At 33.0% G+C, this 16,863-nt stretch overlaps 1 protein-coding gene across 2 annotated transcripts in view; it reads left to right on the top strand.

The window, feature by feature from the left end:
- Positions 1-16,420, top strand: part of LOC137624364 (tyrosine-protein phosphatase 10D-like) — a 49,399-nt gene extending 32,979 nt beyond the window's left edge. The window contains exons 8-12 of one of the 2 annotated variants that reach the window (XM_068355069.1): positions 6,735-6,838; positions 8,162-8,327; positions 13,571-13,674; positions 14,998-15,163; positions 15,636-16,420. In XM_068355069.1, the coding sequence (XP_068211170.1) occupies positions 6,735-6,838; positions 8,162-8,327; positions 13,571-13,674; positions 14,998-15,163; positions 15,636-15,796 (701 nt within the window). In that variant the 3' untranslated portion in view covers positions 15,797-16,420. The remainder of the gene's footprint in view (positions 1-6,734; positions 6,839-8,161; positions 8,328-13,570; positions 13,675-14,997; positions 15,164-15,635) is intronic. The other variant, XM_068355070.1, reaches the window with a different exon arrangement.
- The last annotated feature ends 443 nt before the right edge of the window (positions 16,421-16,863 follow it).

A 16,863-nucleotide genomic window follows, 5' to 3' on the forward strand; every position in this document is an offset into this window, starting at 1 on the left:
TTTGCATATTTCAGTCAAGTAGACATAGGTTTCTACAGATTCAGTCAGTACTTTTTTTTTTTACCTGCTCTTCTGATCTCCTCCTCCTCCTCCTCATTATTATTATTCTTATTATAATTATTATTATAATTATTATAACTATTATTATTATTATTATTATTATTATAATTATTATAATTATTATTATTATTATTATTATTATTATTTTTATTATTATTATTATTATTATTATTCTTATTTGATACTATTATTATTTCTATTTATTATCATTATTATTGGTGTTTGTTATTATCATTATTATCGTTATTTAGTATGATTGTAATTTATATTTATTTATTATTATTTATTCATTATTTATTATTATTTATTCATTATTTATTATTATTTATTATTATTTATTCATTATTTGTTATTAATCATTATTAATTACTAATTAGTTATTGTTAATTATTATTAGTTATTAATTAATGATTTTTATGTATTTTTAATCATTATTATTTATTGATATTCTTTATTAACTAAACACATTTTTTTCCATGTTTCAGTAACACTTTTTTTCTAATAATATAATTCAACGTGCATTAAGCCTACGGTCATTCTTCTCTTTTATCCAACCTTGGAACCGACGTAACTATACAAATTCCCTCCTTCTTAGTTGTCATGATTACTTTACCTTTTATGCAAAAACAATTTGATACACCCCTTCTAAATAATTACATTTTGAAACCTTCTTGGAAAACAGATTGATAAAACATTCTAATGCTCCTAATAATTTGGTTTGTTTAAGATAATATGATTTGGCATAAGATTGCATTGGCCGAACCATTCTGTGAAACTCCTTTTTTCTTAAATTCTTCTTGCCTCTCTCTCTCTCTCTCTCTCTCTCTCTCTCTCTCTCTCTCTCTCTCTCTCTCCTTTTTCGTTTTTTTCTTCTTCTTACAGAGACCGTAACCACAATCGGTTTTGTCATAACTAGTCTCCGGTATTTTTTCCCCATTATGTAACAGGTTTTAGAGACTTTTTCCATAACACTTTAAGGTTGTATATTTAGCCAATACTTTCGGTTCAAGAACTGCCAGAAAATTAGAGTTCTTCTTTTTAGTTTTATATCACTTGTTTTTAAGATTAGGCTTTTGTTTGTAGTCTTTTATTACTTAAATAAGATTTACTTTGTTTATTGTGTTATGTCACTTATTTTGAAGATTAGGTTTATTTTTATATTCTATTATCGTTTATTTTGAAGATTAGGTTTCTGTTTGTAGTCTTTTTTCTCCTCTTTTGAATATTTGGTTTCTCTTTATATTTTTTTTAGTGGATTAAGTTTCTATTTATGATTCTTTTAACTTTTTTTTTAATCAGGCTATTTTTTGTAGTCCTTTATCACTCATTTTTTTAAGATTTCGTTCCTGTTTGTAGTGTTTTATCACTTCATTTGAAGATTATATTTCTGTGTATAATATTTTTATCACTTATCTTCGATACTTGTTCTGTTTGTGGTCTTTTATCCTCTAATTTGCATATTTGGTTTCTGTTTTCTTTTCTTTTTTTTCATTGCTATTATCACTTATTTCAAAGATTAAATTTATGGTTGTTGTCTTTTATTTTGATGATTAGTTTCCAGATTATAGTTTTTTATCAGTCATGTTGAAGATTATTTTTCTTTTCAGGGCTGAGTCTTTAATCACTTTAGATATTATTTTATCAATTTTTAGTCTTTCATCAGTTATTATGAAGATTTTGTTTTTATTTATCTTTAAATAATTTTGGAAATTACGTTTATGATCATAGCCTTTAATCAATCATTTGGAAGATTAGTTTTTTGTTCATAGTCTTTTATGACTTATTGTAAAAATAAGACTTCTGTTTATAGTCTTTCATTAGGTATTGTGAAGATAGTTTTCTCTTTGTGGCGTTTTATGACTTATTTTGAAGATTAGGTTTATTTTATAACCTTTTATCTCTAATTCAGAAGATTACATTCTAATACCAGTTATTTTGAGGATGATTTTTATTTCAATATTGTCTTTCATCACATATTTGGAAGATTTTGTTTCTTTTCATTGTCTATAAGTTATTTTGGAAATTGTTTAATTTCATAGTCTTTCATCTTTCATTTTGAAATTTGATTTTTAATTATAGTCTTGTAAGAATTTCTCACACAATTATTGAAGAAATCTCTAATGGGACAAAGAAGAAAAAGCATATACCCATCAAAAAGAGAGATGGGTCTGTTATAACAACAGAGGATAAAGAAAGGCAACGTTGGACGGAACACTTTAGTGAGGTCATGAATAGGAGATAAGAAGGGAAATAATCTGATTGATGTACATAAATCTGAGGAAGACCTTGATGTACCCATGAAGGAATTCAATGTGTTTGAAGTCGAAGCTATCCTAAAAAAAACTAGAGATGGAAAGCCCCGGGATTCGATGGAATAACTGCCGAGATGATACTGGCTGAAAATGAAGTGACTCCCAGAAGCCTTTAAGATTATTTTGTAGAATGTGGCGTGAAGAGACAAAACCTGATGAATGGGAGCTGGAAGTGTTTGCAAACATGGCAAAAATTGGAGATTTAACGGATTGCAATAATTACAGAGGCATCACTCTTACGTCAGTTGTCATGAAAAGATATAGTATGCTCATTCAAAAGAGACAAGAGAAAAAGATTGCTGAAAAGCTGAGAGATGAACAAGCAAGATTTTGAAAAGGTAGAAGTTGTACTAGCTAAATTTTCAACTTAAGACACATAATACAGCTATGGGTAGAATATAGAAATCAACTTTTGATGACATTTGTGGACTATGAAAAAGCCTTTGATGACGTGCACTAGCCAATTTAGTGGAGAGTCCTGCGTTATTGTGGAGTTCCTCTTAAATATATAAATTCGGTTAAGTCTGTTCATGAGCATAGAAAGTGTAAAGTTAATGTTAGCAGAGTCCTTTCAAGCAGTGGAATACTCCAAGACAATGTGTTGTCACCTATGTTGTTTATCCTCCTCGTGGATTTTGTAATGCATAAAACAGTTGGGGGATGATGGAGAATAATTGAACTGGATTGATAACAGGAAATTAGCTGACCTAGAGTATGCTGATTACGCTGTCCTTATTAGCAGAACACCATAGGACTTGCAAAGCTTTCTTACCAGAATGCGTGAAATATCACATGAGGTTGGGCTGAAGATAAATAGAAGAAAGACACAGATGATGAGAACGGAAGATGCAATGGAAGATGAAATATCATTGGAAGGAGAAAGGATTAATGAGGTGAAATCATTTAAACATTTAGGAACTATGATCTCTATTACAGAATCTTTAGCATTAGAGTTTAATGAAAGATTGAAAAAAGCAAATCAAACATAGGCTAGGTTAAGTAAAATCTTGAAATGAAATCGCCTGGAATTACATTTAAAACAAATCAGGCTATACAGTATATCAGTTTTATAAGATCGATGTTATTGTATGGACATGAGTCGTAGTTTGATAATGAAACAATATCCAACAGATTTTGTAGTTTTGAGAACAAAGCCCTCAGAAGAATATTGGGAGTCAAATGGCAGGACAGGATTAGAAATGAAACTATAAGAGAGATTACTCGAGTACCATATGAGGATGAGATCATGGTGAGAGGTAGATAGCGATGGTTTGGACACGCTCTTCCCACTCCCCAAGAGAGATTAGTTCACCAAACTATCAACTGGGCTCCACAAGGCTCTAGAAGAGTTGGAATACCCAGGCCTACTTGGCTGAGGACTATGAAGCGTGAAGTAGGAGATGATGAAAAGAGAAGTATTGATTTAAAAGCTCAGACTTGAGATGACTGGCGAAATCTTACCGAGGCCCTTTGCATCAATAGGCGTAGGAGAAGATGATGATGAAGATCCTGATTATAGTCTTTTTTTTATCTTTTAAAGATTCAATTTCTCTTTATAGTAATTTAACACTTATTTAGAATGTTTCCATTTGCAGTTTAATATTAGTTTAAACATTTTTCTTTTTGATATATTTATCACAAAGTTTTAAAGATTATTTTTCTCTATATTCTTGATAAATTATTTTGAAGAATATGTTTCTGGTTATAGTCTTTCATCCATCAATATGATGATTAAGTTTTATAAATTGTTATCACTCATTTTGAGATGGAGTTTCTGTTTAAGATATTTTATTAGTCATTATGATGATAAGTTTTCTCTCTATAGTCTTTTATCAGCCCTTTTTAACAGTAGTTTTCTCTTTTTAGTCTTTTATCAGCATTGTTAAGATTAGTTTAATGTGTAGTCTTTTATCAACCTTTTTCAAGAATAGTTTTCTCTTCGTAGTCTTTAATCAGCTCTTTTTAAGAATAGTTTTCTCTTTATAGTCTTCTATCATTCATTTTGAAGGCTGAAACAATTTAATACAATTGATAAATGGAACTGGGATACGAAGTAGCCAGTATTTAGTTACGATAGACAATTCCAACGAAGTCGTAAGATTCTCCCACGGAACTCAAATCTTTGAATCCAAGGGAGGAAAGTAATTAATAAATAAAAACGGTAAAGCAATACTCCATTTATGAGTCGGTGAGTTGGTAGGCCTAAAGCAAAAATTAACGTAAAAAGTAAGCAAATTCGTTGGGTTTTTTATTACGTTCACATTCAAAATCTCGCAGATATTGACATTTATGGAGTTGTTTGTTTATTTTGACGTAATAAAAAAAGTGTATCACCGTACTTCTGGGTTAAATGAGATTTTCAGGAAATGGCTGGAGACAAATAGTTTTGAGACGTCGAAGCAGTTTGTTTTTGGGAGAGTTTGAATGAGTAATTGGCGGGGTGTTAACTAGCGTCATGGTCGTTAATAGAGAGAGAGAGAGAGAGAGAGAGAGAGAGAGAGAGAGAGAGAGAGAGAGTGTGTGTGTGTGTGTGTGTGTGTGTTACAAGAATTTTGGATGTCTCAAAGACTTTTTAGTCCATCCTGGGAGACTCCATTTGCTCTTTGGTAGAGCGATTTTGTTTGAGCATTTAGAGAGTTCGTATGATTTTGTTTAACTTATTCTTGAACTCGTTTACCGTGTTACTGTTTACTACATCTGCAGGAAGTCTATTCCAATTATTTGCTATTGTGTATGTAAAGAAATTGCCACATTGAGTGGTGTTATATCTTTTTCAATTCCAGATTGTATCCGTTACCTCTGGACTGATTTGTGCTAAGCGTGAATAGATTGTTGTAATCTACATTTGTTATTCCTTTAAGAATTTTGAATGCCTCTATTAACTATCCCCTTATTTGTCGAGTTCGTAGATCAAATAAGTTCAAACGTTCCCCTCTCTGTCTATACCCAAAGTGCCTTAGCTTGCATTGCTTCCAGTCAATCTATATCCTTCTTAATATTTGGAGCCCATAATTGGACTCTGTATTCTAGATGGGGTCTTACTAGTGATGTGTACAGCTGTAGTACAGTGTCTTTGTTTCTGTATTTGAATTTTCTCTTTACTATTAGATTTTGCTTTCTTTTCAGTTTTTATGCTCTGTTGAGAGAGAGAGAGAGAGAGAGAGAGAGAGAGAGAGAGAGAGAGAGAGAGAGAGAGAGAGAGAGAGAGAGAGAGAGAGAAGAGGTTGCACTAAGATATGTAAGCGGGATATTTTTGAGGGTAGATTTTTCCCTTACAAGATCCCTTTTCACAGTGTATTAATCCATTTTTTATATGAGGCTGTTAAAGTAATTCTGCATTTCCTTGCCGACCTAAATGTTAATGTAAGTAAAATATCTTTAATTATCCTGAAATGTTCTTGAGGTTTTAGTTCATTTTTTTAGACATTTCCCAATAATCTTTTTTTACCATTCGAATCCTTACTAATATTAATTTATTACAGATTATTTATCACTATATTTGTAATGATTGAATATTGTGGTTCATTCCTCTTGTAGGCCTACTTGTTTTTATTTGAAGTTCGCTGTTCTCACATATGGAGGTCCCTGGTTAGATGTCCCAGCCCCTGCTCGCTAGACAGAATCAAATGCTTGTTAGTTAAACATTTACAGGCTTATTTAACCAATATTTACCCATAGAGAGGTGTGAAGGAAGTGGAACGTTATTTGAACGTGAAATCTTTCGTTGGAGGAAATTTCCACAATTTCATAAAGTAGGGTCAGCTTTTCTAGGAGTGCTTGACAAATCATCTTCTGAGGAGTGCCGGTATAAGGGCAGCTATTGTACAAGTGCAACGAGAATGACATGGTGTCTGTAATCTCTACATCTCAAGCCTTTGGTCTTCAATTGCTACTTACTACTGAAACCTTTGATATTGGTAAACGTAAAGGCTCGTCCCATAGAGCGTCTCCCCGTAAAACCACATTAAAATGTTTAAACAATAAGAAAAAAAACTACATTTGAGAGTTTATTCTGACCTAAGCACGATCATAGGGATGCGCGACTATTATCGGGACAAAGGGAAAAAAGAACGCACGCATACACACACACATACACAGATATATATATATATATATATATATATATATATATATATATATATATATATATATATATATATATATATTAGTCTGCGATGACTTCATTAGTCCCATGCCCCTCCTTTACCTTGACTGTAATCCACCATAATCGACTAACTATCAGATACACAGGTAATTTCAGTTTACCCTATTTCCCCTTTTTATTGCTTCTTATTAAGCTTTGCGCATCATTTCTGATTTTGCTCTTTTTGCATTTGTTTGAATTGGCCTCTTTTCTTTCAGGACCGTTACCCGTCACAGACCTTCAGGCGAATGAGAGCGAGGAGACACGAGAGGTCACCCTGACGTGGAAGGATGATGAAATCTCCACGCAGGATCATTACAAGGTCAGAGAGGAAAAGGACATTTCTGTAAAAACATTTTCAAATTCTTTGTTCAATCTTTCATGTCATTCACTAACCGTTTTCTTTGATTGCTTAGCTGTTTATTGTTATTGTTGTTGGCAAAAGTTCAGCTGCAACCGTAGAAGGATGGACAAGAATGCTATCCTACAACCGAGAAATGAAGGATAAGTTATGAAATGGAAATGAAAAATTAAGATTATTGATAAAGTAAATTAAACAGGACAAAGAACATATAATCCTTAAATTCAAAAGTTAGGAAATTCATACAGGAATGAGGTAATCTGTATTGTGTATTTCACGAAACTTAATAAGTTTATCAATCCTTTTCCATTGCGACATTGTTATGGGCCATCTTGTTTACTTGTCCCAGTTTATCTTTATTTTATTATTCTATTTTATTTATTCAAATAAGATTAAGCAGCCCAGAGAGTCAAAATCTACTCTCGTAAAGCTTTCTATTTAGATTAATGTTAAATAAATAAATAGAATAAAATATATATTAAATATAATAGATAAAAATGAATAAATTATGGTAGAAATCTGTGATGAATGGAAATTTAAATGTTCTTTATAAGCCCCATTTTGTTTCTTAAAAAGAAAAGTTAAAATCCTAAAAACTGAGAAATTCTCATTGTCTCAAAATAGATCAATAAAACTTTTCTCTCCAAAAACATATCTAATCACGATAATAAATCCTATAATGCAAGTAAGGTTGTGCTTTGGTGAACCAAGTATTGGAATCCTTGTTGGTGTCATTATGTTTTAGGGTTGCAGCTAGGTTCGTAATAGAAATAGTCTTGATAAAGAAAATGTGTAAAGATATTTAGGTTTTGTATATTAATAATTTCTTCCTAAGGTAGTTGACTTTATCCTAAAATGTGCTTTGTGCCGGATTACATATAAGAAGAAGACTGTGTAAGCTTATCTTTGCAAATTATTACAACGTCTTTAGAAGGGATATTATGATTATTTACAAAAAATTTATAAATATAGAAGGCTAGTGCAGTTGTAACACATTCGCCTAGCTTTCACTTTGCAGCAGATCGATCCCAGCCCTGGACCGTGAGTTTAAGCTGTTTACTAGGGAGGCCACTGCTGTGGTTGGGCACCACAGTGGGTGGTTAGGCTTGCGCAGCTGACGTTCTGCTGAGCATCTATTCTGCTGAAAATAGACCTGAAACCAGACCTTTAATTTTTACCTTACACTGTCCTGAGAGTCATGAAAAAGGAAATATTGATATTGAATGTACTCTCATGATGCTTTAACATACTAAGAATATTGTAATATTCTGATTTGTTTTACAGATCCTGTACCAAGAAGTTGAAACCTTCAACGGAGACTCGAGAACTAAAGTTGTCACTGAAAAAGTGGATGTGATCGAACTTTACCCCGGTAGGAATTACTCCTTGTCTGTGTCAGCCATTTCCAATGGCGTTGAAAGTGAGCCGACCATCATCTATATTGCCACCAGTAAGTGTCGATTTGATATTTCAATGGCTTCCTACTATTACCTCAAAGGTTTTAAGATTTTACTGCAGCTTTTAAATAAGGATTTCAAGTTTCAGTTATTTTTTCCTTCACTGGGTAGTATTTAACATAAATTTAGTTTCAATGTTGTTAATTTAAACTTGCAGTTTTTATTTATCTTTAAATAATTTTGGAAATTACGTTTATGATCATAGCCTTTAATCAATCATTTGGAAGATTAGTTTTCTGTTCATAGTCTTTTATGACTTATTGTAAAAATAAGACTTCTGTTTATAGTCTTTCATTAGGTATTGTGAAGATAGTTTTCTCTTTGTGGCGTTTTATGACTTATTTTGAAGATTAGGTTTATTTTATAACCTTTTATCTCTAATTCAGAAGATTACATTCTAATACCAGTTATTTTGAGGATGATTTTTATTTCAATATTGTCTTTCATCACATATTTGGAAGATTTTGTTTCTTTTCATTGTCTATATGTTATTTTGGAAATTGTTTAATTTCATAGTCTTTCATCTTTCATTTTGAAATTTGATTTTTAATTATAGTCTTGTAAGAATTTCTCATACAATTATTGAAGAAATCTCTAATGGGACAAAGAAGAAAAAGCATATACCCATCAAAAAGAGAGATGGGTCTGTTATAACAACAGAGGATAAAGAAAGGCAACGTTGGACGGAACACTTTAGTGAGGTCATGAATAGGAGATAAGAAGGGAAATAATCTGATTGATGTACATAAATCTGAGGAAGACCTTGATGTACCCATGAAGGAATTCAATGTGTTTGAAGTCGAAGCTATCCTAAAAAAAACTAGAGATGGAAAGCCCCGGGATTCGATGGAATAACTGCCGAGATGATACTGGCTGAAAATGAAGTGACTCCCAGAAGCCTTTAAGATTATTTTGTAGAATGTGGCGTGAAGAGACAAAACCTGATGAATGGGAGCTGGAAGTGTTTGCAAACATGGCAAAAATTGGAGATTTAACGGATTGCAATAATTACAGAGGCATCACTCTTACGTCAGTTGTCATGAAAAGATATAGTATGCTCATTCAAAAGAGACAAGAGAAAAAGATTGCTGAAAAGCTGAGAGATGAACAAGCAAGATTTTGAAAAGGTAGAAGTTGTACTAGCTAAATTTTCAACTTAAGACACATAATACAGCTATGGGTAGAATATAGAAATCAACTTTTGATGACATTTGTGGACTATGAAAAAGCCTTTGATGACGTGCACTAGCCAATTTAGTGGAGAGTCCTGCGTTATTGTGGAGTTCCTCTTAAATATATAAATTCGGTTAAGTCTGTTCATGAGCATAGAAAGTGTAAAGTTAATGTTAGCAGAGTCCTTTCAAGCAGTGGAATACTCCAAGACAATGTGTTGTCACCTATGTTGTTTATCCTCCTCGTGGATTTTGTAATGCATAAAACAGTTGGGGGATGATGGAGAATAATTGAACTGGATTGATAACAGGAAATTAGCTGACCTAGAGTATGCTGATTACGCTGTCCTTATTAGCAGAACACCATAGGACTTGCAAAGCTTTCTTACCAGAATGCGTGAAATATCACATGAGGTTGGGCTGAAGATAAATAGAAGAAAGACACAGATGATGAGAACGGAAGATGCAATGGAAGATGAAATATCATTGGAAGGAGAAAGGATTAATGAGGTGAAATCATTTAAACATTTAGGAACTATGATCTCTATTACAGAATCTTTAGCATTAGAGTTTAATGAAAGATTGAAAAAAGCAAATCAAACATAGGCTAGGTTAAGTAAAATCTTGAAATGAAATCGCCTGGAATTACATTTAAAACAAATCAGGCTATACAGTATATCAGTTTTATAAGATCGATGTTATTGTATGGACATGAGTCGTAGTTTGATAATGAAACAATATCCAACAGATTTTGTAGTTTTGAGAACAAAGCCCTCAGAAGAATATTGGGAGTCAAATGGCAGGACAGGATTAGAAATGAAACTATAAGAGAGATTACTCGAGTACCATATGAGGATGAGATCATGGTGAGAGGTAGATAGCGATGGTTTGGACACGCTCTTCCCACTCCCCAAGAGAGATTAGTTCACCAAACTATCAACTGGGCTCCACAAGGCTCTAGAAGAGTTGGAATACCCAGGCCTACTTGGCTGAGGACTATGAAGCGTGAAGTAGGAGATGATGAAAAGAGAAGTATTGATTTAAAAGCTCAGACTTGAGATGACTGGCGAAATCTTACCGAGGCCCTTTGCATCAATAGGCGTAGGAGAAGATGATGATGAAGATCCTGATTATAGTCTTTTTTTTTATCTTTTAAAGATTCAATTTCTCTTTATAGTAATTTAACACTTATTTAGAATGTTTCCATTTGCAGTTTAATATTAGTTTAAACATTTTTCTTTTTGATATATTTATCACAAAGTTTTAAAGATTATTTTTCTCTATATTCTTGATAAATTATTTTGAAGAATATGTTTCTGGTTATAGTCTTTCATCCATCAATATGATGATTAAGTTTTATAAATTGTTATCACTCATTTTGAGATGGAGTTTCTGTTTAAGATATTTTATTAGTCATTATGATGATAAGTTTTCTCTCTATAGTCTTTTATTTTATCAGCCCTTTTTAACAGTAGTTTTCTCTTTTTAGTCTTTTATCAGCATTGTTAAGATTAGTTTAATGTGTAGTCTTTTATCAACCTTTTTCAAGAATAGTTTTCTCTTCGTAGTCTTTAATCAGCTCTTTTTAAGAATAGTTTTCTCTTTATAGTCTTCTATCATTCATTTTGAAGGCTGAAACAATTTAATACAATTGATAGATGGAACTGGGATACGAAGTAGCCAGTATTTAGTTACGATAGACAATTCCAACGAAGTCGTAAGATTCTCCCACGGAACTCAAATCTTTGAATCCAAGGGAGGAAAGTAATTAATAAATAAAAACGGTAAAGCAATACTCCATTTATGAGTCGGTGAGTTGGTAGGCCTAAAGCAAAAATTAACGTAAAAAGTAAGCAAATTCGTTGGGTTTTTTTATTACGTTCACATTCAAAATCTCGCAGATATTGACATTTATGGAGTTGTTTGTTTATTTTGACGTAATAAAAAAAGTGTATCACCGTACTTCTGGGTTAAATGAGATTTTCAGGAAATGGCTGGAGACAAATAGTTTTGAGACGTCGAAGCAGTTTGTTTTTGGGAGAGTTTGAATGAGTAATTGGCGGGGTGTTAACTAGCGTCATGGTCGTTAATAGAGAGAGAGAGAGAGAGAGAGAGAGAGAGAGAGAGAGAGAGAGAGAGAGAGAGAGAGAGAGAGAGAGAGTGTGTGTGTGTGTGTGTGTGTTACAAGAATTTTGGATGTCTCAAAGACTTTTTAGTCCATCCTGGGAGACTCCATTTGCTCTTTGGTAGAGCGATTTTGTTTGAGCATTTAGAGAGTTCGTATGATTTTGTTTAACTTATTCTTGAACTCGTTTACCGTGTTACTGTTTACTACATCTGCAGGAAGTCTATTCCAATTATTTGCTATTGTGTATGTAAAGAAATTGCCACATTGAGTGGTGTTATATCTTTTTCAATTCCAGATTGTATCCGTTACCTCTGGACTGATTTGTGCTAAGCGTGAATAGATTGTTGTAATCTACATTTGTTATTCCTTTAAGAATTTTGAATGCCTCTATTAACTATCCCCTTATTTGTCGAGTTCGTAGATCAAATAAGTTCAAACGTTCCCCTCTCTGTCTATACCCAAAGTGCCTTAGTGTTGGAACTAGTTTGGTGGCCCTAGCTTGCATTGCTTCCAGTCAATCTATATCCTTCTTAATATTTGGAGCCCATAATTGGACTCTGTATTCTAGATGGGGTCTTACTAGTGATGTGTACAGCTGTAGTACAGTGTCTTTGTTTCTGTATTTGAATTTTCTCTTTACTATTAGATTTTGCTTTCTTTTCAGTTTTTATGCTCTGTTGAGAGAGAGAGAGAGAGAGAGAGAGAGAGAGAGAGAGAGAGAGAGAGAGAGAGAGAGAGAGAGAGAGAGAGAGAGATAGAGGTTGCACTAAGATATGTAAGCGGGATATTTTTGAGGGTAGATTTTTCCCTTACAAGATCCCTTTTCACAGTGTATTAATCCATTTTTTATATGAGGCTGTTAAAGTAATTCTGCATTTCCTTGCCGACCTAAATGTTAATGTAAGTAAAATATCTTTAATTATCCTGAAATGTTCTTGAGGTTTTAGTTCATTTTTTTAGACATTTCCCAATAATCTTTTTTTACCATTCGAATCCTTACTAATATTAATTTATTACAGATTATTTATCACTATATTTGTAATGATTGAATATTGTGGTTCATTCCTCTTGTAGGCCTACTTGTTTTTATTTGAAGTTCGCTGTTCTCACATATGGAGGTCCCTGGTTAGATGTCCCAGCCCCTGCTCGCTAGACAGAATCAAATGCTTGTTAGTTAAACATTTACAGGCTTATTTAACCAATATTTACCCATAGAGAGATGTGAAGGAAGTGGAACGTTATTTGAACGTGAAATCTTTCGTTGGAGGAAATTTCCACAATTTCATAAAGTAGGGTCAGCTTTTCTAGGAGTGCTTGACAAATCATCTTCTGAGGAGTGCCGGTATAAGGGCAGCTATTGTACAAGTGCAACGAGAATGACATGGTGTCTGTAATCTCTACATCTCAAGCCTTTTGTATTCAATTGCTACTTACTACTGAACCTTTGATATTGGTAAACGTAAAGGCTCGTCCCATAGAGCGTCTCCCCGTAAAACCACATTAAAATGTTTAAACAATAAGAAAAAAAACTACATTTGAGAGTTTATTCTGACCTAAGCACGATCATAGGGATGCGCGACTATTATCGGGACAAAGGGAAAAAAGAACGCACGCATACACACACACATACACAGATATATATATATATATATATATATATATATATATATATATATATATATATATATATATATATATATATATATATATATATATATATATATATATATATATATATATTAGTCTGCGATGACTTCATTAGTCCCATGCCCCTCCTTTACCTTGACTGTAATCCACCATAATCGACTAACTATCAGATACACAGGTAATTTCAGTTTACCCTATTTCCCCTTTTTATTGCTTCTTATTAAGCTTTGCGCATCATTTCTGATTTTGCTCTTTTTGCATTTGTTTGAATTGGCCTCTTTTCTTTCAGGACCGTTACCCGTCACAGACCTTCAGGCGAATGAGAGCGAGGAGACACGAGAGGTCACCCTGACGTGGAAGGATGATGAAATCTCCACGCAGGATCATTACAAGGTCAGAGAGGAAAAGGACATTTCTGTAAAAACATTTTCAAATTCTTTGTTCAATCTTTCATGTCATTCACTAACCGTTTTCTTTGATTGCTTAGCTGTTTATTGTTATTGTTGTTGGCAAAAGTTCAGCTGCAACCGTAGAAGGATGGACAAGAATGCTATCCTACAACCGAGAAATGAAGGATAAGTTATGAAATGGAAATGAAAAATTAAGATTATTGATAAAGTAAATTAAACAGGACAAAGAACATATAATCCTTAAATTCAAAAGTTAGGAAATTCATACAGGAATGAGGTAATCTGTATTGTGTATTTCACGAAACTTAATAAGTTTATCAATCCTTTTCCATTGCGACATTGTTATGGGCCATCTTGTTTACTTGTCCCAGTTTATCTTTATTTTATTATTCTATTTTATTTATTCAAATAAGATTAAGCAGCCCAGAGAGTCAAAATCTACTCTCATAAAGCTTTCTATTTAAATTAATGTTAAATAAATAAATAGAATAAAATATATATTAAATATAATAGATAAAAATGAATAAATTATGGTAGAAATCTGTGATGAATGGAAATTTAAATGTTCTTTATAAGCCCCATTTTGTTTCTTAAAAAGAAAAGTTAAAATCCTAAAAACTGAGAAATTCTCATTGTCTCAAAATAGATCAATAAAACTTTTCTCTCCAAAAACATATCTAATCACGATAATAAATCCTATAATGCAAGTAAGGTTGTGCTTTGGTGAACCAAGTATTGGAATCCTTGTTGGTGTCATTATGTTTTAGGGTTGCAGCTAGGTTCGTAATAGAAATGGTCTTGATAAAGAAAATGTGTAAAGATATTTAGGTTTTGTATATTAATAATTTCTTCCTAAGGTAGTTGACTTTATCCTAAAATGTGCTTTGTGCCGGATTACATATAAGAAGAAGACTGTGTAAGCTTATCTTTGCAAATTATTACAACGTCTTTAGAAGGGATATTATGATTATTTACAAAAAAATTATAAATATAGAAGGCTAGTGCAGTTGTAACACATTCGCCTAGCTTTCACTTTGCAGCAGATCGATCCCAGCCCTGGACCGTGAGTTTAAGCTGTTTACTAGGGAGGCCACTGCTGTGGTTGGGCACCACAGTGGGTGGTTAGGCTTGTGCAGCTGACGTTCTGCTGAGCATCTATTCTGCTGAAAATAGACCTGAAACCAGACCTTTAATTTTTACCTTACACTGTCCTGAGAGTCATGAAAAAGGAAATATTGATATTGAATGTACTCTCATGATGCTTTAACATACTAAGAATATTGTAATATTCTGATTTGTTTTACAGATCCTGTACCAAGAAGTTGAAACCTTCAACGGAGACTCGAGAACTAAAGTTGTCACTGAAAAAGTGGATGTGATCGAACTTTACCCCGGTAGGAATTACTCCTTGTCTGTGTCAGCCATTTCCAATGGCGTTGAAAGTGAGCCGACCATCACCTATATTGCCACCAGTAAGTGTCGATTTGATATTTCAATGGCTTCCTACTATTACCTCAAAGGTTTTAAGATTTTACTGCAGCTTTTAAATAAGGATTTCAAGTTTCAGTTATTTTTTCCTTCACTGGGTAGTATTTAACATAAATTTAGTTTCAATGTTGTTAATTTAAACTTGCAGTGAATGATTGTATGTTGAACAGGCTGACACAAGTCTCTTTTTATAGTTTTTATGTGAAATATCTATCTTAATGTTGTTACTGTCCTTAGAATATTTTATAATAGTCGTTCATTACTTCTCTTGTAGTTTATTTATTTTTATTTCTTTTCTTCTCTGGGTTATTTTTCCCCTGTTGGAGCCCATGGGATTATAACATTCTATTTTTCCAATGAGGGTTATAGCTAGCTAGTAATGATGATGAAGATAATGATGGTCATTTCATGGCGTTTAATCCTTGTTTGTTTTATCTCCTCCTCATCTGTCAATAGAGCCAGCATCACCCATCATTGAGGAGCTGCAGCCTATCCCTCGAGGGCTCAACATACCTTGGAAGAGTGATGTCACTTCTCGGCAGGAAGTACCCGGCACAAAGGCTACTGAAGGCATTGAGCGAAAGTTGACAGCCTTTGGCATCAATTCCATCTCCTAGATCTGGGGTTGCTGAATCCCTCAATAGAGACCTATTTAAAATCAGCACATGGGGCAAATTATGGGACATGAAGCTGAATCCTAACAAAACTCAAGTATGATTGTAAATAGGTCGAGGACAGTGGCTCCTCAACATCTGGATCTCAGCATTGTTAATGTTTTCGACTGCAAATATACTTTAGTGAAACACATTAGGTCTCTCTTCTTCAAGTGCGCAAAAAAATTGGTTTATTGAGAAATCTTTTAAAGATTTTCGGTGATCAATCTATTCTGAAGAAGTGTTTTAATTCTTTTATTCTACCTTGCTTCGAGAATTGTTCTCCTGTCTGGTGTTAAGCTGCTGAATCTCATTTTAATTTGTTGGAAAGGAACTTGCGGTCTATTAATCTTTTTATTTCTGATCTTGGTATTAATCTTTGGTACCGTCTTTCAATCAGTTCGTCACACATGTTGCATAATATTTACAATTCTGACCATCCTTTGCATTTAGAACTTCCCGGACAGTACCATCCAGTTCGTAATACAGTACTAGGTATGCCTTCTCCATCATGAGACTAGACACTATGCAGTAATATAGAAGTTTTATTCCAGCTGTGACCAAGTTGTGGAATGATCTTCACATTCAGGTAGTTGAATCGATGGAACTTCAAAAGTTCAAACTTGCAGCAAATGTTTAAATGATGAACAGGCTGACACAAGTCTCTTTTTATAGTTTAAATATGAAAGGTCTTTTTTAATGTTGTTACTGTTCTTAAAGTATTTAATTTCAATTGAACAATAATTCTCTTGTAGTTTATTTATTTTCTTATTTCCTTTCCTCACTGGGCTATTTTTTTCCTGTTGGAGCCCTTGGGCTTATAGCGTCCCGTTTTTCCAACTAGGTTTGTAGCTTTGCTAATAATAATAATAATAATAATAATAATAATAATAATAATAATGATAATAATATACATAGTTCAATAATTAATAAATATATATATATATATATATATTTTTTAAAAACTTTCCTCATTTTTCCTCCTTAATAAATGACTAAGCTTTCATAGAAAATATCGTCGCAAAATTTCA

This window comes from Palaemon carinicauda, chromosome 31 (assembly GCF_036898095.1).
Source record: "Palaemon carinicauda isolate YSFRI2023 chromosome 31, ASM3689809v2, whole genome shotgun sequence".
NCBI lineage: Eukaryota > Metazoa > Arthropoda > Malacostraca > Decapoda > Palaemonidae > Palaemon > Palaemon carinicauda.